The sequence below is a fragment of the Podarcis raffonei genome, chromosome 16 (assembly GCF_027172205.1).
Source record: "Podarcis raffonei isolate rPodRaf1 chromosome 16, rPodRaf1.pri, whole genome shotgun sequence".
NCBI lineage: Eukaryota > Metazoa > Chordata > Lepidosauria > Squamata > Lacertidae > Podarcis > Podarcis raffonei.
Genome location: NC_070617.1, coordinates 8,032,634 through 8,056,878, shown reverse-complemented (window position 1 = coordinate 8,056,878; position 24,245 = coordinate 8,032,634). Strand labels below are relative to the sequence as shown.

Genomic DNA, 24,245 nt, shown 5'->3' with positions numbered 1-24,245 from the left:
ATGTGGATTGAAAATTAAGATATCATGGAGGGGTATCTATCTATCTATCATCTATCTATCTATCTATCTATCTATCTATCATCTATCTATCATCTATCTATCTATCATCTATCTATCTATCATCTATCTATCTATCTCTATCTATCTATCTATCATCTATCATTATCTATTTATTTATCTGTCATCTATAATCTATCTATCATCATTATCTATCATCTATCATCATTATCTATCATCTATCTGTCTATCTATCTATCATCATTATCGATCTATCATCTATCTATATCTATCTATCTATCTATCATCTATCTATCTATCTATCTATCTATCTATCTATCTATCTATCTGTCTATCTATCATCTATCTATCTATCTATCTATCTATCTATCATCTATCATCTATCTATCTATATCATCTATCTATCTATCTATCATCTATCTATCTATCTATCTATCTATCTATCTATCTATCTATCTATCATCTATCTATCTATCATCTACCTATCTATCTCTATCTATCATCATTATCTATCTATCCATCCATCCATCTATCATCTATCTATCTATCTCTTTGAGCTTTATTATATTATTTTCCCCTTTCCCCCCATTTTTCTTCTCCTCCCACCTTCTCTTTCTTTCCTCCTTTCCACCTCTTCTTTTTTTCTGCATTATTTATTATTATTATTTTAGACTAGTTGGGTCCCCCCTTTTTTCCTTTTCCTCTGCACCCCCTTTTCTCTCTCTTTCTTTATTCCTTTTCTTTTTTTCTGTAATTTTTATTATTATTTTAGACTAGTTGCGCTTTTATTGCATCCTATGTTGAAAACTCTTAATAAAACTGAGGCGGCGTCAGATGCCTTCCACAATTAACCTTCCTTGACGACAAGGAGCAGGGAGGGTACCTATTATACCCTCTCTGATAATTCACGTTTAGGAACTTGCTTTCGTACCTGGTCACGCCATTGAATCCATCTGGCTTAGGGCTGTCAGCTCTGACTGGCAGCCTCCCTCCAGGGTTTCAGGCAAGGAGAATTTCCCAGGTCTGCCTGGAGATGATAGGAATTGAAGCCAGTACATTCTGTGTGCAAAGAATGAGATTCACTCCTGAGCCCTGGGCCTTTCCCCCAAAGAACAGAGAAGTTATTGCCATCTTCATAATAAACAGCTGCTTTTTGAAATTAGCTAGCTGCCTTCTACTGAGTCAGACCATTGGTCTGGGCTAGGGATGTCAACACCGACCGGCAGCCACCCTCCAGGGTTCCAGGCAAGGAGTCTCTCCCAGTCCTATCTGGAGATGTCGGGTTTCGAACCTGGAGCCCTCTGCATGCAAAGCAAGGGCAATGATCTACAGTCCTTCCTCCTGTAAGAAACAGGGCTGCTTGTTTTACCCTCCCAATTTTCAGAGATGAAAACAGGAAGACCCCCGGGCAACCTGCTTTTTCTCTGCCAAAACGTGTTCCCTCTTGTGGCTTCTGAGGAAGAGTGGTATAAATAAGCCGGTCACAAGGTTCCTTTGAAAAAACAAGCAAAAACCCCTTTCAGGATGTTTCGTTGCACAATGCATGCGGTTGCGCTTGGAGCCACTGAAACCCACTTTGCAAGTATTTTGTTTGCTTTTAAATACAGCTAAGCAGCTAAGCAGGGTGGAGACATTCAACATCTGATTTGTACCTTCTCTTTTATCACAGCTGCATGAATCGAGGGGACGTGCAGGGACCTGCAACCAAATGTTGCAGCGTGGTGAAGTTGCTTCTGTGTCAGATTCCAGCTGTTTCGTTCTGTCCTTTCCTCCACATTTCCCACTCTCCTAGGAGCCGCAGGTGAGAGCTGAGTGCAGGATGGGGACAAGGAGAGGAAAATGCTCTAATAATGAAATATGGAGACCTGGAAACCAGTTATTCCCTAGGTCTGAATTCTCACACACAGCTTAAAATGGGTGCAGAAGCTCAGGCTTGAGGGCCAAATGCGGCCCTCTAAACATCTCTACCTGGCCCTCAGGACTCTCTTCAGGCAACCCCCCCTCCAAAGGCACATCCCATCACCACCCCTGCTTCACAGGGGTGAATGTTTGAATGTTTCTGTCTGGCTGGGATGTGTCTCTGAACTCTGATCTCACCTCTTGCATGCCTGGGTGGAGGATAGAGAGAAAAAGGGCTGTAGAAAATAGCTCCGCCCCTTTTGCTTGTGGCCCCGCCCACCACTGGCACGTGGCCCCTGGATATTTGGCCACGAAATAAATAAATTAAGGTCTTATATATAATAAATGTTCATAAATATACCAAGCAAACACGTATATAAATATATAAACCACATGTCTGAAGCGGCACAGGAAAGCAGTCCTGGAGCCGTTTTGGCTCCCAAACTGACCAAATGTTTTCTCTGCAAGGTCAAAGGAAAATGGAAAAGCCTCCCCATTGTCTTTTCATTCACAAAACCTGCCTTAAGGGTATGTCTGTGTATGAATAGGGTGAGCCTGTGACCTGGCTCAGGAACTAAGTATTTGTCACTACAAAAGACTGGCCAGGCTAACCAGGCAATCCAATCAAGTGACCATTAAACAGGTAACCTGGCAGACAGGAGATAAACAATGACAGGAGGTAAACAACGCACTCAGATTTCTGCTGTAGACCGCCCTTTCTGTGATGTAGGTGTGATGTTTCTGGGGGGTGGTCTTGGACTCCAAGGCGGGCAATTTAAAATGTCTATATAAAGGCGGACACACCTTTGTTCGGGGTCCTCCTCCTTTCCTGCGTGTGAGGGGAGCACCCTGTTGCAACAGTTCAATAAAGATCAGGCTTACTAGCTGCTTTGCTTCTCAATATTCTCTGGTTGGCCTCTGTTCTTTTATCCGACCGATGGAGAACCTGCAAAGGACTCTCTCAGGGCTCTTGTGTCCCCCATAAGGGAATGTGGCCCTCAGCCTTGGCTAAAAATTGCCAGCCGAAAGAACACACACACACACACACACAATTTGAATAATCTTTATTACTGTACGGTCAGCCCCTCCTGGCAGGTTTTTGGTCAGGCTGGTGTAACAGTGAAAGAGGTCCCCTTGGAAACGCTGACCTCATCTCTTCCGGTTGTTCTCATCTGAGCACTCCTGGAAGAACTCATTGCACAGGGAAGCGGTGAGAGCCAAGAAGACGGCATACTCCTGGAAATCCAGTTCCTCATCTCCATTCTCATCTAGTTTCTTCATCAAGTTCTTAAACCCGGGTTCGTCTATCTTGCCCTGCGGGAAAGAGTTACAGAAAGGTAGCCGTGTTGGTCTGCCATAGTCAAAACAAAAAATTTTTTTCCTTCCAGTAGCACCTTAAAGACCAACTAAGTTAGTTCTTGGTATGAGCTTTCGTGTGCATGCACACTTCTTCAGATACACTGAAACAGAAGTTGCCAGATCCTTCTATATAGTGAGAAGGTGGGGAGGGGTATTACTCAGAAGGGTGGTGGGAATGGGTGATTGGCAGATAGCTGTGATAGATATTGACAGATAGCTGCGGGAAAGAGATGAGAGTAAAGCAGATTTCCTTGCATAGTACCGTGTGTGTGTGTGTGTGTTGAATTCAGGTTTTAAGGCATAAAGTGCAAGATTCAACAAAAGATCTGAAACAAAAGCTTTATTCAGCTATGCCTGGCAATGATGCTGGGAGTGGTCCGCCTGGAAAAAGCTTCCCTCCGGGAACCTGCTCTCCTTACCTTCAGTTCCATTAATTCATGGTGCGGAGAGACTAAGGGCCATGGTTCGGTGGGTGAAGCACCTCCTTTGCACACAGAGGCTTCCAGGTTCAATCCCAATACATCTTCGGGAAGTGCTGAGAGAGAGCCACTTCTGCCAGTCAGTATGTTAAGATAGATGGACTAGTTGGTCTGCCTCTGTATAAGGAAGCTTCTGTGCTCCAAAGCTTTGCGAGTTCCAAGTACTCAATCCAGTTTCCTTATCCTTGACTTAGACCCTAAAGATGTATGGCAACATTATTTCCATTGTTTAGGGGGTTTTGTTGGATTTTGTTGCTGCCGCTGTTACTGATATTAGCTTTTGTATCTTTATTTTTAGATCTTAGAACGATACACATGGAAATGGTTCAATTACGGTCATGTACTTTTTGATACGTTTTATTTATTGTCTGTGGCTACTTTTACGATGTTTCTAGTTATGTATATCTTTTCACGTCAGGGATAGTTCAATCGGTAGAGAACGAGGCTCTTATTCTCAGGATTGTGGGTTTGAGCCCCACGTTGGGCAAAAGATTCCTGCACTGCTGGGGTTGGACTAGATGACCCTCGGATCCCTTGTACGATTCTATGTTGTAAGCTGCCTTGAGCACGGCTTTAGCTATGGAAAGGCGGCATACAAATAAAATTATGAGAATGATCACCACCTCCCTTCACCCCTCGCCACCACCTCGGAAGGGAAGTCTTTGATACGATACGATAATCTTTATTGTCATTGTCCCATACAGAACAACGAAATTGAAAAATCTACATCAGTCATTCAAAAACCCACAAGCCTGCTATCCCAGCCTGGTTAGCCCCTAAGAACTCTGATACCCCATAATTGAATACAATATATTCACATAAAGACTACCTTAAAAGGTAAAGGGACCCCTGGCCATTAGGTCCCATCGTGGACGACTCTGGGGTTGTGGCGCTCATCTCGCTTTATTGGCCGAGGGAGCCAGCGTACAGCTTCCGGGTCATGTGGCCAGCATGACTAAGCCGCTTCTGGCGAACCAGAGCAGTGCACGGAAACGCCGTTTACCTTCCCTCTGGAGTGGTAGCTATTTATCTACTTGCACTTTGATGAGCTTTCGAACTGCTAGGTTGGCAGGAGCAGGGACCGAGCAACGGGAGCTCACCCCATCGCGGGGATTCAAATCGCTGACCTTCTGATCGGCAAGCCCTAGGCTCTGTGGTTTAACCCACAACACCACCCACATCCCTAAAGACTACCTTACACTGCGTTTAAAACCAAAATTGCATTTGGATAGAAATTGTTTCTCAGGCGGCTTGTCCTAGTCTTTATAAGCCTGTACAGTCATACCTCGTGTTGCGTTTGCTTCAGGTTGAGCGTTTTCAGTTTGCATCCTGCAGCGACCCAGAAGTACCGGAAAGGGTTACTTCCGGGTTTTGCCGCTCATGCATGGGCAAACACTCAAAATGATGTCACGCGCATGCGCAGAAGCGGCGAATCGCGGTACGCGCATGCGCAGATGCAGGTTGCGTTCTGCTCAGGTTGCGAACAGGGCTCCGGAACGGATCCCGTTCGCAACCAGAGGTACCACTGTACCTTCTTCCAGAAGGCAGAAGCCGAAAGAGATCATTTCCAGGGTGGGCACTATCCTGCACTATCTCTGCAGCTTTCTTATGGCACCTGGAAGCATAGATTTGATCCAAGGTGGGAAGTGTGCACCCAATTATTCTCTCCGCAGTCTTTACAACCCTGGACAGCATTGTTTTTTCCCTGGCCATGCAGCTCCCAAACCACACACACAGACCATAAGTTAATACACTCTCCACAGTGCAATGGTAAAATGCCATCGCCATAGGATCTCACCCTGACAAAGGTGGGGAGTTCGTGGAGAAGCAGCTCCCTCATCTCAGCCTTGTTGAGTTTAAGCCGGTCTCCTTCCTTGCCAGAATATTTGTGGAAGGTGTTCACCAGAACCCCCAGGCACTCCTCAAGGGGAGCTTGCATCTTGATGTCTGGAAGGGGGGAAAAAGGAAGATGCAGAGAGAGGGGTAGGATTAGAACTCAGCCCTCAGTGGTTACAAAACTGGACTTGCAGGCTAGATAAATTCGTGGAGGAAGAGGCTGTCAATGGCTGTCAGTCATGATGGCTGTGCTTTTTCTCCACGGTCAGAGGCAGTACAGTGGTACCTCGGGTTACAGACGCTTCAGGTTACAGACTCCGCTAACCCAGAAATAGTACCTTGGGTTAAGAACTTTGCTTCAGGATGAGAGCAGAAATTGCGTTGCAGCGGCGGTGGGAGGCCTCATTAGCTAAAGTGGAAGCCTCAGGTTAAGAACAGTTTCAGGTTAAGAACGGACCTCCAGAACGAATTAAGTTCTTAACCCAAGGTACCACTGTAATGCTTCTGAACCTCTGTTGCTGCAAACTGCAGGAGTAATAGTAATAATAATAATAATAATAATAATAATAATAATAATAATAATAATATATTATTTGTTTGTTTGTTTGTTTGTTTGTTTATTTAATTATTTAATTATTTATTTATTTATATCCCGCTCATCTGGTTGTATTTCCTCAGCCACTCTGGGCGGCTCCCAACAGAATATTAAAAACACGATAAAAGATGAAAAACTTCCCTAAACAGGGCTGCCTTCAGATGTCTTCTTCTAAAAGTCAGATAGTTGTTTATTTCCTTGACATCTGACGGGAGGGTGTTCTGCAGGGCAGGCGCCACCACAGAGAAGGTCCCCTGCCTGGTTCACTGTAACCTCACTTCTCACAGTGAGGGAACTGCCAGAAGACCCTCAGAGCTGGACCTCAGTGTCTGGGCTGAACGACGGTGGTGGAGATGCTCCTTCAGGTATACTGGGCCAAGGCATACTGGGCCGAGGGGAGAGTGTTCTTGCACTCGGGTCCTGCTGAGGGTTTCCCACAGACATCTGGCTGGCCACTGTGAGAATAGGATGCTGGACCAGATAGGCCACTGACCTTATCCTGCTGGGTGATTCTTGTGTCCTTGTTGTTTAGTCGTTTAGTCATGTCGGACTCTTCATGACCCCATGGACCAAAGCACGCCAGGCACTCCTGTCTTCCACTGCCTCCCGCAGTTTGGTCAAACTCATGCTGGTAGCTTCCAGAACACTGTCCAAGCATCTCGTCCTCTGTCGCCCCCTTCTCCTTGTGCCCTCCATCTTTCCCAACATCAGGGTCTTTTCCAGGGAGTCTTCTCTTCCCATGAGGTGGCCAAAGTATTGGAGCCTCAGCTTCAGGATCTGTCCTTCCAGTGAGCACTCAGGGCTGATTTCCTTAAGAATGGATAGGTTTGATCTTCTTGCAGTCCATGGGACTCTCAAGAGTCTGCTCCAGCACCATAATGCAAAAGCATCAATTCTTCGGTGATCAGCCTTCTTTATGGTCCAGCTCTCACTTCCAGACATCACTACTGGGAAAACCATAGCTTTAACTATATGGACCTTTGTCGGCAAGGTGATGTCTCTGCTTTTTAAGATGCTGTCTAGGTTTGTTGTTGCTTTTCTCCCAAGAAGCAGGTGTCTTAAAATTTCGTGACTTGTGTCCTTATGCAACAAAATAAGACGTGGATAGCTAAGATGATCCAGTCTCCTTGTAAAGGCGACTATGGGGTTGCAGCGATCATCTCACTTTCAGGCCGAGGGAGCCGGCGTTTGTCCACAGACAGCTTTCCGGGTCATGTGGCCAGCATGACTAAATCACTTCTGGCACAATGGGACACCATGACAGAAACTAGAGCGCACGGAAACACTGTTTACCTTCCCGCCACAGCGGTACCTATTTATCTACTTGCACTGGTGTGCTTTCAAACTGCTAAGTTGGCAGGAGCTGGGGCAGAACAACAGGAGCTCACTCCATCGCGGGGATTCAAACCGCCGACCTTCTGATCGGCAAGCCCAAGAGGCTCAGTGGTTTAGACCACAGCGCTACCTGTGTCCCTTTCTAGGCAGCATTTATACCTAGGACTATGTTTGCCAAAAATCATACTGTTGGTCTTAAATCATCTGCACACATCACTACTGAGATCTTTCTGTCCCTAATTACTGCAGTGGGGAAGTTTGCGTTGGCTAAATATGGCACCAAATCGTTAATATAGACGTTAAAAGAGCAGGAACCAGAATGCAGCCTTGATTCATTCCTCGTGATGCTTTAAAGGCATCAGTCGTACCACCATTTAAACCTACTCAGTCTCTCATTGCTCTATTGCTTCATAGCTCTTGGATCTATAGCAGACACCTGCAGTCGATGCTGGCAATTTGAAATTTCTCCCACCGCCTTATCTCACTTAATTTAAACCCTAGGCCACCAGTTCCCAGAATTTGTCTCTATCCTCTCTTTTCCATTACAAGAAGTCCCAGTTCCTACCACTGGGTTTTTGTATGTTCAGTTTCTTGTTGAGCAGACTCTTGTATCCCAAACTACTGTACGCTTGATCAAAATTTGCATGGATTCCTCTGATGGATTCTTACAAGAATCTCCAATTGTCTTATCCAGAACTTTCTTAGCTGCTTTGCATTGGCTTGTCAATGAAGGCCAGACTATAATGCGATTGACAGCACTTGCACCATGCTTCAAATGACTATATTGACCCTTAGACATGTCTACATGACTCCCGTGTTGTTGATGTTGTTTAGTCGTTTAGTCTTCGTGACCCCCTGGACCAGAGTACGCCAGGCACTCCTGTCTTCCACTGCCTCCCACAGTTTGGTCAAACTCATGCTGGTAGCTTCAAGAACACTGTCCAACCATCTCGTCCTCTGTCGTCCCCTTCTCCTTCTGCCCTCCATCTTTCCCAACATCAGGGTCTTTTCCAGGGAGTCTTCTCTTCTCATGAGGTGGCCAAAGTATTGGAGCCTCAGCTTCAGGATCTGTCCTTCCAGTGAGCACTCAGGGCTGATTTCCTTAAGAATGGATAGGTTTGATCTTCTTGCAGTCCATGGGACTCTCAAGAGTCTGCTCCAGCACCATAATGCAAAAGCATCAATTCTTCGGTGATCAGCCTTCTTTATGGTCCAGCTCTCACTTCCAGACATCACTACTGGGAAAACCATAGCTTTAACTATATGGACCTTTGTCGGCAAGGTGATGTCTCTGCTTTTTAAGATGCTGTCTAGGTTTGTTGTTGCTTTTCTCCCAAGAAGCAGGTGTCTTAAAATTTCGTGACTTGTGTCCTTATGCAACAAAATAAGACGTGGATAGCTAAGATGATCCAGTCTCCTTGTAACAAGGAAAGGCTTCTAGCTCGGTGGTTGAGCCCTTGTTTGCATGAAGAATGTTCTGGGTTCAATCCCCAATGGGAAAGCCAGGAATGTGCCCTGCCTAAAACCCTAGAGAGCTGCTGCCGGTCAGTGTTGACAGCACTGAGCTATGCGAACCAATGATATGATTAGTAGAAGGCAGTTTCCTACGTTCTGCCTCCGGGATGTTGCTGAACTCCAACTCATCTAGAGAAACCGGAGAACTATGTCAGGATGTTGTTTATTGATTATAGCTCGGCTTTTAATACCATCCTTCCAGACATCCTCATTAAAAAGCTGACCGACATGAACCTTCCTTCTACCATCTGTGACTGGATTAAAGACTTTCTGATAGTTGAAAAAAATGTTGAAATATGCATTTATAAAGAAACCAGAAGAATTTCTATTGGGCATTGTGGGGAGTGACATAAATAGAAAGAAATGTAAGCTCATTTTATATGCAATAACAGCAGCAAGAATATTATTGGCCCAAAAATGGAAGCAAGAAGAGTTACCGACGATTGAAGAATGGAGGATGAATGGAGGACTATGCAGAATTAGATAAACTAACAGGAAGGATTCGAAACCGGCGAGACCAGAAATTCACGGAAGACTGGAGTAAATTTACGGACTATTTGAAAAGCATTTGTGAAGAACAGACGACGTTTGTAGGGTTGCAAGAAGTTCTGTGATGAGTATTATTGGAAGTATTGTAAAATTGGACAAGGGGGAGGATGATTTGTTAAGAGATGTAAAGGCAATATAAAGTTAAGAAATGCATAAGAAGTGGCTAAAATGGTGGATCATCAGAGGTGTTGATAGAAGTCTAAAAAGATTGTATAAGTTTTGTGGTACATTTTATAATTTATATGTTAAAATTAATAAAAAATATTTTAAAAAAGACTTTCTGATAGATTGGACACAAACAGTGAGGATTGGATGTGTAACATCTAATTCCTTAAAAATCAGCACAGGGATGTGTGCTAAGTCCCTACCTGTATTCATTGTATGCATACGATTGTGTATCACCTGACCCGTCTACTGCAATTATTAAGTTTGCAGGTGACACCACCATAATGGGTTTAATAACAGGTGGAGACCAATCAGCGTATAGAGGGCAGGTCCAAAAAATATCTATGTGGTGCCCAGGGAACGGCTTGCACCTTAATATCAGCAAGACAAAGGAGATAGTGTTGGACGTACCTAAAGTATTTCCAAAAAAGCAACTCCCACCAGCCCCAGACAACATAGCGGGTAGCCAAGGGACAAGGGGAGCAGTAGTCTATCAACATTTGGGGGTGCCCCATAGACTTCCTCCACCACTATCCTAGACCAATCTTGTCCCAACCAATCAGGGATCATTATTGAATGCAAGGATGGGAAACTTGTGCCCTTCTAGATTTTGTTGGACTCCATCTCCCTGCCGCCCTGGCCAGCACAGCTGTTTGTTTTTAAAAGATGGTGAAGAGAAGGGGGGAAATGACTCACCCAGCTAAGTAGAGGGAGAAACCCAGCCGTATGAAACTACGATGTAAACTCAGCCGAATGTTTCTTTTCTGGCGCCCAGCAAACAACTGCTCTGCATAGCCTCCGCTTCCAGAAATGCCGGTGTCTCGTGCTCAGTTCTGCAGCAGGAACCCTTGACTCTGAGCCACCTCTTTGCTCCTAGCAAGCCCTGAGTTCGAGGCTCCTCTTGTCCCTTTCGCCAGCAGAGCCTGAAGCAGAGAGAGGGAAAATATCCCTTTTAAAAAAACGAACGCTTCTGCTGTCAGAGTGACTCCAAGAGCCTAGCATATGTTAGGAATGTTGTAGATAGAAGCCTAGATTTCAACAGGGACATGTTTATTATTCCCATCCCCGCAGTGCTTACGAAATAATAAACTGGATCTGCCGAAAGTCTGTCTCTGAAGCCTGGATAGGCAGCCTGTGCATGTGGGAACATGACTCAAAGGAAGGGCTCAGCGACAGGGTAAAACCTTTGCATGCAGATGGCTCCAGGTTTGGTCCCTGCCACCTCCAGGTTGGACTGGGAAAGACCATACTTTGCAACATTTTTCCGATGAAAATAGGGATGTCCTGTTCAATGATGATGATGATGATGGTACTCCACCCATCATCACTGTGGGTTGCCACAGCCACTTTGGGCAGCTTCCAACATACAGTGGTACCTCGGGTTACATACACTTCAGGTTACAGACTCCGCTAACCCAGAAATAGTACCTCAGGTTAAGAACTTTGCTTCAGGATGAGAACAGAAATCGTACTCCGAGGTGCGGCAGCAGTGGGACGCCCCATTAGCTAAAGTGGTGCTTCAGGTTAAGAACAGACCTCTGGAACGAATTAAGTACTTAACCCGAGGTACCACTGTATATAAAAACATAATAATAATAGCCCAGAAATGGAAGCAAGAAGAAATTCCGACAAAAGAAGAATGGCAGACGAAATTAATGGACTATGCAGAATTGGACAAAATGACAGGAAGGATTCGAAACCTGCGGGACCAGAGATTTACAGAAGATTGGAAGAAGTATATGAATTATTTGAAGAGCAGCTGTAATCAACAAATTACGCTAGTAGGACTGAAAGTTTTGTAAGGAGAAATATATGAAGTGGTACAAAGTAGAAAAAGATAGAGATATTGGTTACGAGTTTGAAATGTAATAGGGAAAATAAGAAAGGCATACTAAGAGATTAGATTGGAAAATTTTCAGACAGGACTGATGGAAGTCAAAAAAATTGAATAAGATGTAAAAGTATGTTTAATTACTGTTGAAAATGGTGTGTGTGTGTGTGTGTGTGTATAAATAAAAATATAACATAATAAATCATTAAACATTTAAAAACTGTCCCTATACAGGGTGCTTTCAGATGTCTTCTAAAGGTTGCATAGTTACTTATCTCCTTGGCTTGTGGGGGTCGCATAATCCCATACCCTCCAACATTTCTCCAGTGAAAATAGGGACGTCCTAAGGAAAAGTGACTATGCAAAAGCCTTTGACTGTGTTGACCACAGCAAACTATGGCAAGTTCTTAAAGAAATGGGAGTGCCTGATCACCTCATCTGTCTCCTGAGAAATCTCTATGTGGGACAAGAAGCTACAGTTAGAACTGGATATGGAACAACTGATTGGTTCAAAATTGGGAAAGGAGTACGGCAAGGCTGTATATTGTCTCCCTGCTTATTTAACTTACGGTATATGCAGAATTCATCATGCGAAAGGCTGGGCTGGATGAATCCCAAGCCGGAAGAGAAGACTCCCTGGAAAAGACTCTGATGTTGGGAAAGATGGAGGGCACAAGGAGAAGGGGGCGACAGGGGACGAGATGGTTGGACAGTGTTCTCGAAGCTACAAACATGAGTCTGACCAAACTGCGGGAGGCAGTGGAAGACAGGAGTGCCTGGCGTGCTCTGGTCCAGGGGGTCATGAAGAGTCGGACATGACTAAACGACTAAACAACAACAAGGAAAAGTGGGACATTCCAGGATCAAATCAGAAACTGGGACGGCTTCTGTAAATCCCTGGGAAATAGGGACACTCGAAAGGTCTGAAGGCTCCGTCTGAAACCATGGACATCTGCTGCCGGGCAGATAGACTACAATTCCCATCAGTCCTGAGACCCTGACCGTTGGCCATGTTGCCTGGGGGCTGATGGGAGTTGGAGCCCAACCTCATCTGGAGGTCACCAGAAGGAAGCCTGTTGTGTTCATTCCAAAGTATTGCATTGGGTAAGTAGAGCTTTGTATGCAGGTTTCATCCTCCAGGAGCTCTAGGTGGGACCAGGAATGCCGCCCAGCCTGAAGCCCTGTAAAACCACTGCCGGCCAGTGCAGACAGTTCTGAGCTAGATGGAGCAGTGGTCTGACTCAATTAAGGCAGCTTCCTACGTTGCTCTGTCATAGGGGAAGGTCTCAGTGTCTACTCTGCATCCAGAAGGTTTGAGGTTCAGTCCCTCCAAGGATGCGGGTGGCGCTGTGGGTTAAACCACAGAGCCTAGGACTTGCTGATCAGAGGTCGGCGGTTCAAATCCCCATGACAGGGTGAGCTCCCGTTGCTCGGTCCCTGCTCCTGCCAACCTAGCAGTTCAAAAGCATGTCAGAGTGCAAGTAGATAAATAGGTACCACTCTGGTGGGAAGGTAAATGGTGTTTCCGTGCGCTGCTCTGGTTCACCAGAAGTGGCTTAGTCATGCTGGCCACATGACCCAGAAGCTGTACGCTGGTTCCCTCGGCCAATAAAGCGAGATGAGCGCCGCAACCCCAGAGTCGCTCATGACTGAATCAGGGGGCCCTTTACCATTACCCTCCAGATAGGACTGCCATTGTACTCATGGTGAGCTACGATTTCTTTCGGGAATCCTTGATAAACCCAGTAACCTCAGCCCTTTCCTTTGAGAACATTTCCGAGTGCTGTTCCCTCAGCCCCCAGTCCCAGCTGGAGACACAGCCTCAGGCCTTCGAGTCGAAACCTGCTGAACAGGTGTGTGAAAAGAGGCCCGCCCAGGTATCTAGACTGTTCTCAGGTTGCCAGGCTGCTTCGTGCCTTGGGTGGTTCATTTCCTGCGTTGCTGTGGTCTGTTGCCTGCCTATATGCACTGAGATGGTCACCTTCCAACCTCACTCCCCGCTTTAATTGTAGACACCAAATAAAAGTAAACAGCAAGCATCTCCTGTCTCCCCCCTCTCTCTGATCCACACAGACGTACAACTCAAATGCTCATTACTGCCTCTATCCCAGAATATTCTCCAACCCACTAAATCCGGTATAAAATCTGGAATGGATTATCTGGTAATCAGAGTTTTCTTTTTCTGGAATCACGGCTAGGAATATAACAATAATAATGTTATTATTTATACCCCGCCCACCTGGCTGGGTTTCCCTAGCCACTCTGGGCGGCTTCCAGAACTTATAAAAAGATAATAAAACGTCAAACATTAAAAACTTCCTGATATAGGGCTGCTTTCAGATGTCTTCTAAAAGTTGTGTAGTTCCTTTATCTCCTTGAAATCTGATGGGAGGGCGTTCCACAGGAACGGGCAGAACGGGATCTTTATCTCCCACGTGGCAGCAGAGCCAAAGGTTCTCCAATATGCCATTCAACAGTGAAAGCCTATAAACCAGCAGTTCTCAACCTGTGGGTCCCCAGATGTTGTTGGACTACAACTCCCATCATCCCTGAGCTCTGGCCTTGCTAGCTAGGGGTGATGGGAGTTGTAGTTCATCAACATCTGGGGACACACAGGTTGAGAAAGGCTGCTATAAACAGACAACTCTGCCAATGCCTCATCACCGTTCACAGCAAGAGAGGGGTTAAATAGCACTTTGCCCTGTCACCTGAGACCTGACTTGCACAGTGGGTGGAGCTAACCGCTGTGCCCCCCCACCCCTTTCTCAATCCATGCTACTAGTCCCTGTGAGAATTTTTTTGCCACCATCCAATTTTCTGTGAATTACGGAATCCTCTACATAAAGTGCCCTGACAAGTAACCACCAAGGGAAAAAAGGACAGGAAGGTCAGGGTTAATATTAAAAAGAAAATTTTATTGTTATGAATTTAAATTGGAAGACACTGCAAGTGTGATCCTCCAGGGCTTATTTTTTTGGGAGTGGGCATTTGGGGCAACCCCGAAAGAATTCGTCGAATCCCATCGCCACACAAGCCAGGAAGCACAAGAACTCCTGGAAGTCTATTTCCTGGTCCCGGTTGTGGTCCAGGTCATTCATGATCTTCTGGAATTCCGCCCCGTCCATCCGTTTCTGGGAGCATTGGAAAGAAAAAAGTAAACCGTTAGCTTCAATAATTCAGAGCCTGTTTTTCTCTTCCTTCCTCCTCACCGTTTCCTTTCATGCTGTGTCTTTTTTTTTTTTTTTTGGTTGTAAAAAGGAGGGTTGGGATTGCATTGAGATTTTTTTAAAAAATAATCTTATGATAACTCTGGGATCCTTTTTGCCAAAGAGTGGAGGTATTTTAATAATAATAATAATAATAATAATAATAATAATAACCATTTTAACTAAAGATCCACTCAAACAGGCCAAGCAACAGGTACACTGAGAAGGCAGGCAACTAAATAAGTTCCTTTGCACTACTTCCTTGGACATTCCCCTGTTACAAGCCTTTTAATTTTAATTAATTTGTGAATTTAATGAGAAGGGAAAGGAAGAAAAGATGAAACAGAACTTAAAGAAGAAAAATAGAGAAGAGAAAAAATACTAAAGATATATAATAAGACACAAACAGTATTACACAGACTGCCATCAGGTCACATTGTGGTTATATTGATCAGCAGCACACAAATCTTAAACTGCATCCAGAATTTACCCTAGATGCCTCTGCATTAGGCAGCTTACATATAAATAGGCCTTTGGGTTCATCCCTCTAGGACATGGGTAGGCAAACTAAGGCCCAGGGGCCGGATCCGGCCCAACCGCCTTCTAAATCCGTCCCACGGACGGTCTGGGAACCAGCGTGTTTTTACATGAGTAGAATGTGTCCTTTTCTTTAAAATGCATCTCTGGGTTATTTGTGGGGCATCGGAATTCGTTCATTTTTTATTTTATTTTTCAAAATATAATCCGGCCCCCCACAAGGGCTGAGGGACAGTGGACCGGCCCCCTGCTGAAAAAGTTTGCAGACCCCTGCTCTAGGATATGACCACAGATTGCCACCAGTACCTTCCCCAAATTTCAGCCACTTACCACTTACCGTTTTCCATCTTAAAGCAAAAAAACACATCTTCAGCATAAAATGCCCCAGAAATGCATTGATGTGTGTTTATAAAACATAAGAGCCTTTTGGATCAGGCCAACAGCCCATCTAGCTCAGAATCCTGTTCCCACAGTGGCCAATGCAAGCAGGATTCAAGCGCAAAAGCCCTTTCTCCCTTCCAGTGGTATCCAGCAGCTGGGATTCAGAAGCCTAGCCATCCTCTTTCAAAGTTATCTACTGTGTGGAACCTTGGTTCTCAAACGGCTTAGTTGATGAACAAATCGGCTCCCGAAGGCCAAAAACCCAGAAGTCAGTGTTCCGGTTTTTGAACATTTTTCAGAAGCTGAACGTCCGATGCGGCTGTCAGCTATTGTTTCCAGGGCGCCTGCACCAATCGGAAGCCGTGCCTTGGTTTTCGAACGTTTCGGGAGTCGTACGGACTTCCGGAACGGATTAAGTTCGAGAATCAAGGTTCCACTGTCTTTTGGTAGCCACCCCGCCTCCTATTGGAGGGCGTTCCAAAGTTTATGCGCTATGTGAAAATGTACTTTCTTTCCTCTTTCCTGAGACAGGTAAAAGGCCAATGTTAGCGGACTGGGGCAGTAAAACACCCCATCATTCCCCCCCCAAAGATAAAGCAGGCAGCTATCTTAATAGTCCATTAAAAGACATCAAGATCCGCTAATTCAAAATATCATCTGCCCTACCCTTTGCACAAACTGCCTTCTGGATATTTCAGTTTCAAGCTAATCAGCAGGGTCTGGATTCGAAATGCGGCACAGAGGCCTCTCACCATGTCCTTTGACATCACTAAACAACAACAAACCTCTGGTTACAGGAAACATATTCAATAAACACACAAGACGTAACTGGCTGTACGTTTGAATAAATAAGGCACACTATTCGTTGTATTAAATTGTAGATTTCAACAGAAGTAGCTCATAAAGTTCAACGAAAAAAGCAGAAGACCCAGTGGATCAGTTCATTCTCTAGTCAGTTCATGCATAAGGTCCATACAAGTATCTATTCCACCTGTCTGTTCATAGAATCCAGTAATCCACACGAAAGGTTGTTACAGTTCCACAGAATCCTTTCACAAAGACAAGGATTTCTGGAATATTAGCCTTGTTTCGCCATCCTGGGCTTCATCAGTAGTACAAACTCATATACAGTGGTACCTCGGGTTAAGTACTTAATTCGTTCCAGAGGTTCGTACTTAACCTGAAACTGTTCTTAACCTGAAGCATCACTTTAGCTAATGGGACCTCTTGCTGCTGCCACGCCGCTGGAGCCTGATTTCTGTTCTCATCCTGAAGCAAAGTTCTTAACCTGAAGCACTATTTCTGGGTTAGCGGAGTCTGTAACCTGAAACGTATGTAACCCGAGGTACCACTGTATGATATCATAGGACAGTGGCATAGTAGTATCTGCTGTCCTCTGATATTATATATGAGTTTGTACTACTGATGAAGCCCAGGACGGCAAAACAAGGCTAATATTCCGGAAATCCTTGTCTTGGACTCTGTGAAAGGGTTCTGTGGAACTGTAACAACCTTTTGTGTGGATTTTGGGACTCTATGAACAGACAGGTGGAATACACACTTACACATATATGGACCTTATGCATGAACTGATTAGAGAATGAACTGATCCACTGGGTCTTCTGCTTTTTTCGTTGAACTTTGACATCACCAGACATGCACTACACGCTTCCCAGTTAATCCGAATGTTTTTGCGCAAACGACGACTTAACATCCCAGGGGTTTTTCTGCTGGAAGGACTTACGCCATGGAAGGCGGGGAGTTCGTTCATCAGGAGCTCTTTCATCTCCGACTTGTTGAGCTTGTACTTATCCCCCTCCTTCCCGGAATACTTGTGGAAGGTCGCGACGATGGTGGCCAAGCACTTTTCCAAAGGAGTTGCCATGGTGAACCTGAAAAAGACCAAGGGGAGAGCGAAGTGGGAACATCCAAGGGGGAAAGAATCGAGGAGCGGTGGTTCTTGGACAGACAAATCTGTAGGATAGTGTTAAGTTGTGGGTGAACATATCAGACGACACAGCGATTCTTCAAACAGCTCTTGTTTATACACAGGCCAGAACAGAACTGAACTGAAGGGTTCAGTCAGCCTGCTTATATAGAGCTCCAGTACAACGTAACTGTAATAATTTTCTAAAACTATCCAATCACTGAACGTCACTTTCAATCCCTTATTTGCATAGCTATCTACAGTATCCCCCTGCTGGCCCAGGGTGAGAACTTCAGTACATAACAGATAGACAGACAGATGGTTGAAGAGAAGGGTGACTAAGGTGATCAAGGGTCTGGAAACCAAGCCTTATGAGGAGTGGTTGAAGGAGCTGGGCAGATTTAGCCTGGAGAAGACTTGGAGGTGACACAATAGCCACCTTCAAATCTCTGAAGGGCTTTCAGATGGAGGACAGAGCAAACTCAATTTCTTGAGCTAGCCGACCTGACTGGAAGAGTCCGTGACCAGAGGAGGATTATCAGGAAGAATGGATGAAATTTAAAGAATATTTAGTTAAACATGTTAAGTTAACTTAATTGGAAAAGCTTGCAAATATTAGATAGGCTTAGGATTTAAACATGTAACGTGATGAATCAATAGGTTTAATACTGAATTGGAAAGGAAAAAAAAGATGTTAAGTGATTAAGTTAATTGTATAATAATACTAGTTTTGGAAAACCGTTAAAATGATGTACACTGAAATTCAACCAGGGGGATACGAGGAAGTCCCTTAACAATGTTACTAAGACTGGTTTAAATACGGTGGAGATTTTTGTTTGTTTGTTTATTTTTTTTTTGGAAAATCAATAAAAAAATTGGAAAACAAACAAACAAACTCGATTTCTGCTGCTCCAGAGGGTAAGACCCAAATGATAAGAAATGAGATTCCACCTAAACATCAGGAAGAACTTTCTGACGGTAAGAGATGCTTGACAGGAGAGCGGACTACCTTGAATGGTGCTGGACTCTACATCACGGGAGGTTTATCAGGAGAGGTTGGGTGGCCACCTGCTGGGAATTATTTAGCTCTGTTTCCTGCATTGCAGGGACTTGGACTACATGACCTCTGGGGTCCCTTCCAGCTCCATGATTCTAGCCTGTCAGCCATACCCTCTTGCAGGATACTCCATTCCATTTCTCTTCTGGTTTTCGACACCCTCATTCCATCTCCCAACAGCCGGTCAAGATTCTGTGACCACTGCATATCCTGTACCTTCTGCGGGTTGTTTGGGGTGGTTTTCCCCCCATTAGGATCCCCACATCCTAAAGTTTTGTATCTCTGCAAACCTCAAGGTTCCCCTCAGAACACCGACACTTCTTTCTTGTGCATGACTGGTCCTGTTCTGGCTACACAAGGACCCATAATTCGTAGAATGAATTTGCTATCAGTATATCTTATAAACAGAAAGGATGGGCACCGTGGGGTATACTCAGAGGAGACCTACTAACATTAATGGACCTGAGTTCGTCTCGCTCATGGATTTCAGTGGGTCTGCTCTGAGTAGGATGAGCATGGTTCGCACTGAGACAGACCATTGATCCACCTAACTTTTAGCAGTCTAACCATTAATGGTCCTTTTCTTTCCTTCATCCCCGATCCTCTTGTTAAAAGTTGGAGGTGGGCAGTGGTTTGAGCCTGGGAGATCTTTCCACATGGAAGGGAAGCACTCTACCATTGAGGTATGGTCCTCTCCTAAAGCAAGCCTAGAGGACACACGGTTCTCCAGATGTTGTCAGGCCACAACTCTGGCCATTGGGGCTAGAGGAACTTGGGAGTCCATAAAACCTGGCAGAGCCGTATGTCCCTCTGTCCTGCTCTAATGGGATGGGCCCCCAACGCCAACATCTCCAGAACATCCTAGCATCCTTCACCACCTTTCCCTTACCAAAGTACAGAGTCCCATTTCTGGCTCAGTCACATGAAAAGGCATCCTCCCCAACACAAGAATCTGAGCCACAAAGAAGGGGAATTCTAGAGGATTTGCAAACATCTGTCTGTTGACCTCAGTCCAAGGCCCTGGAGGGCTCTATTGGGGACATCTCCTCTCAGGACTTCACAAAAGCACACACACCACCAGCTGTTTTGAGTTGCTGATGAAAGGGAGGACAGGAAGAGACTTACCAAGAAGAACAGCAGCACGGATTCTGGAGCCGAAGTAGAGGGACGTTGTCTGAGTACAGTCGATGGAGGCCCTTATACCTTCTCCTGGTCCAGCCTCCCCAAGTACCACCAGACCTGATTGACTCTGTATTGGCCAATAACAAAGCACATCATCTGTGGAGTGTTTTCCCTGCCCAACAGCTGATTGGCTCATGGGGTTCTCTGGACACGGCAAACCAACCAACCAGCTTGTCCCTCGCCCATCCCGCATCGCCCACCGCCGCCCCATTTTTGCCCACCCAGGTGTGTAACCTCATCAGGCTCCATACATGGGCCACTGGCCTCGCATCCTGACAGGTCTCAGCCTGCTGATGTGCTGCCCCGAGATGCGATCTGACACTTGAGCAGATCCCGCGAGGCGCATGGAATCTGATTGTTCAGTCGCCTCGCTTAACCCCTTCCAATTGGAGGAACCATGAGTAAGAACATCGGAAGAGCCTGGCTGCTGGATCACGTGGATGGTGTGTCTAGTTCGGCATCCTCTTCTCACAGTGGCCAACCAGTTGTCTCTGGGAAATCAGTAAGAAGAATTCAAGTACAATAATAATAATAAATTTTATTTATACCCCGCCCTCCCCGGCCAGAGCCGGGCTCAGGGTGGCTAACACCAATAAAATCACAGTAAAAACATAAGGGGGGGGGGACCAATTTAAAATACAGGTTAAAATGCAATTTAAAATGCAGCCTCAATTTAAAAGTAGCCGATAGATCAAGACCATAAGGGGAGGGAAACATAAGGGTCAGACTGAGTCCAAACCAAAGGCCAGGCGGAACAGCTCTGTCTTGCAGGCCCTGCGGAAAGATGTCAAGTCCTGCAGGGCCCTAGTCTTTTGACAGAGCGTTCCACCAAATCGGGGCCAGTACGGAAAAGGCCCTGGCCCTAGTTGAGACCAATCTAACCACCTTGCGACCTGGGACAAAAGGACGTCCTTTTTCCAGCAACCCTGGATGGGTCATTGGCCTGGTTCAGGAAGGATCAGTTTCTGTTCTTATGTCCCAGGCTAAGTTTGGCAATCTTGGCGGCTGCCCCAAACAGGGAGAACGGGATCAGCGTATTCTGAAACAATATGTGAATTGAAAGACAGCTCTCCTTTGATAGCCCCACTCCTCTGAATTTTGCAGTGTAGTTCTACAGCCGTGAAACATGTCCCAAAACGCACATACAGTCGTACCTCGGCTCCCGAACACCTTGGGAGTCGAACGTTCCAGCTCCTGAACAATCGAAAACTGGGAGTGTTCCGGTTTTTGAACATTCTTTTGGAAGCTGAATGTCTGACAGGGCTTACATGGCTTCTGACTGGCTGCAGGAGCTTTGGTCGAAGCCGTGCTTTGGTTTTCGAACATTTTTGAAGTCCAACAGACTTCCGGAACGGATTCTGTTCGACTTCCAAGGTATGACTGTACAGTGGCACCTTGGGTTACATACGCTTCAGGTTACAGACTCCGCTAACCCAGAAATAGTACCTCTGGTTAAGAACTTTGCTTCAGGATAAGAACAGAAATTGTGCTCCGGCGGCATGGCGGCAGCAGGAGGCCCCATTAGCTAAAGTGGTGCTTCAGGTTAAGAACAGTTTCAGGTTAAGAACGGACCTCCGGAACAAATTAAGTACTTAACCCGAGGTACCACTGTATTTGGAATAAACCAAGAACTGTTTCTCAGAGAGCTGAGTGAGGTTTCGCTTTGTGCAGCAGCCACTCCTATCACATTCACACCTCTGGATTGTTTGTTTTTTAAGTTTCTAGCTCTCAATATCTCAAACTGAAGAGTACGTGGGCAGCACAAAGGGACATGTTGGAAGCTGCAAGCGTTGCTCATTGGGTAAGATTTATCGTGGCAGGAGAAAAATGGCACAAGAAGAGCGACACTTTGCAGAGCAGGTAACAGTTTAGTGAAGTTAAGAACAGTTAAGAACAGACCTCCGGAACGAATTAAGTACTTAACCCGAGGTACCACTGTACTAGGATTAAGCATGCCTAAAATGGCATATATAGCAGAAAACAACATGCATAGATGTGTTGCATTGTGGGAAGTTCCTTTGCAAAAAAAGAGAGATGTCCTGTTTGTAACTGAAGGTTACCTGTTGCACCTGGAGCGATCAGAGAAAAGAGAAGCCCTTGGAAGGATGACCCCATTCATCTCTCTCTCTCTCTCTCTCTCTCTCTCTCTCTCTCTCTCTCTCTCTCGGGAGTTTCAGAAGGCCCTCGACCAGCATTTGGGCTGGGGTGAATTCACTGGTAAATATGCAATAATTGACTGGTTGATTAAAAATATTAATAATTAACCGTGGATTTCAATAACTGGCACGGCAAGCCAAATTCAGCTTGCAAGTTGTAAGGCATCTCTCTCCCCCAAGATCACCCAGTGAGCTTTGTGGTCAAGTGGAGATTTGAACCCAGGTCTCCTGGGTGCCAGTCCGATGCTCTAACCACTACACCACCACCGGGTCTTATTTGTTTGACACGCTCCACGTGTTCTTAGGTGTCCCACATTGAAATTAAAATACTCTGAAATAAACAATATAAGAGGAGTGTGCTGGATCAAGCCAAAGGGCCATCTAGTCTGGCATCCTGTTCTAACATAATAATAATAATAATAATAATAATAATAATAATAATTTATTATTTATACCCCGCCCATCTGGCTGAGTTTCCCCAGCCACTCTGGGCGGCTCCCAATCAAGTGTTAAAAACAGTACAGCATTAAATATTAAAAACTTCCCTGAACAGATGTCTTTTAAAGATAGGATAGCTGCTTATTTCCTTCACATCTGAAGGGAGGGCGTTCCACAGGGAGGGCGCCACTACCGAGAAGGCCCTTTGCCTGGACAATAAATACCTTTATTGTCATTGTACAACATCTGCAGGACCCAAGCACAAGAGCACTCTTCCCTCCTGCGATTTCTAGAAACTTTGTGTGATTCAAATAATTCTATTTGGTCTCCCAACCATGATTTTACATCTGTGTTACCAATTTCTCTTGGAAACCGTGTGTTTTTTAAAAAATATTTTTCAATTTTTGAGTATGACAACATTTTTCTTCTTCTTATATATACATATCCAATCCCAGTTTGCATTGTTTGACTTCCCCCCACCCCCACCCCTGGTTTCCAATTTTTTTCCTTTTCTTCTCCTTCCATATAATTTTATTTCTCCAAATAATTTCAACTTCTTTTCCAATCCTAATTCTATTACTACTTCATAAATGTTACACCAAGCCTGCTAATGTTTTAACATATTTACAGTGTTCTTTAAAGTAATCTATAATCCCCCCCCCCGCAATTTTTGGTTAATTTTTGGAACAGGATCACGGAGGGCTCATGCGTAGAATATCTCCTTGTTTCAGCAGCCAGAGTTTATTGTGTTTGTAAGAAGGGGGGAGGAGAGATTTGCACAAATTGTTACCTCCTGTTTGCATTAGGTGAAAAAAATGTGAGTTTGTTTGATAAGGAGGTGGCAGACTGGGTGAATCACTCTGCACCGATCCAGTTTATAACAGGGAGGCTTAGCCGGCATTTGATCCCGGAAGAGACAAGTGGTGGGGGGAAAACCCCACTAAACAAAAAAATTATTTGAAGAATCGTTATCCCACCTTTCTGCCAAACAAGGCTCCTAGAACAATCTACAGATCAACACAAAGAAGACGGTGCCCTGCCCTCAAGTTTACAATCCTCAAACAGACATGGCACAAAAGGAAAATGGATTGGGAGGGCGGAGGAAAGAGCAAGATCTGAGTTTACAAGGTCTTCTCGTGAGCAGCTGGGGTGGGGCATTTTAAGGCAAGGAGGAAGCAAAGGTCACTGGTATCTCAGGAGAGCTGATAGAATGGCCCTCTTTCCCTTCCCTCCCAGTATCTGCTGACTGATTGAGCGGCCGCTGGCAGGTGACAGCTGATGGAGAAAGGAGGCCATTGGAGCTGCCTTCTAGCAGAGATGGAGAGATCCTGCTTCTCCCCTCTCGCTCCATCTGCTACAGCCTGATGGATCAATAGAAAAAAGACAGTCAAGGAACTGAGAAATTGCACAAAATGCCGTGAAAATCCCTGAAATGAGAAGTAATCGACTATAAATATTATCTTGTGGAAACCAACTAAATAATAAAAATCACTAAAAATCAAAAAGCTTAAGGGGAAAAAATTGAAAAACCTAAAATAGAACAAAGCCTTTACGGGATGCTGGCTACAAACCTCGTTTCACTGAACTTTTCCGTTTCCTCAGAAGGAAATAGAAAAATCATAAACTTTAAATGACCAAAATTCAAAGAAGGGTAGAACCCCCCAAATTCTGATGTATTATGATCCTAGCTCAACCTAAGTAAAGCAAAGTCCAGTAATAAAGGATTGAGGACTCACAAGTACAATTTCTAATACTGAATTTACAAAAAAGGTTTGAAAAC

The 24,245-nt window shown here is 45.0% G+C and overlaps 1 protein-coding gene across 1 annotated transcript; it reads right to left on the bottom strand.

The window, feature by feature from the left end:
* Nucleotides 1–2,966: 2,966 nt before the first annotated feature.
* Nucleotides 2,967–22,391, bottom strand: LOC128404271 (uncharacterized). The gene is made up of 6 exons (XM_053369765.1): nucleotides 21,932–22,391; nucleotides 19,815–20,362; nucleotides 17,450–17,597; nucleotides 14,553–14,712; nucleotides 5,554–5,702; nucleotides 2,967–3,231 (listed from the first exon to the last, which is right to left on the bottom strand). Exons 3-6 carry the CDS (start codon nucleotides 17,588–17,590, stop codon nucleotides 3,067–3,069), a joined length of 615 nt encoding a protein of 204 aa, XP_053225740.1. The 5' UTR covers nucleotides 17,591–17,597; nucleotides 19,815–20,362; nucleotides 21,932–22,391; the 3' UTR covers nucleotides 2,967–3,066.
* Nucleotides 22,392–24,245: the final 1,854 nt, after the last annotated feature.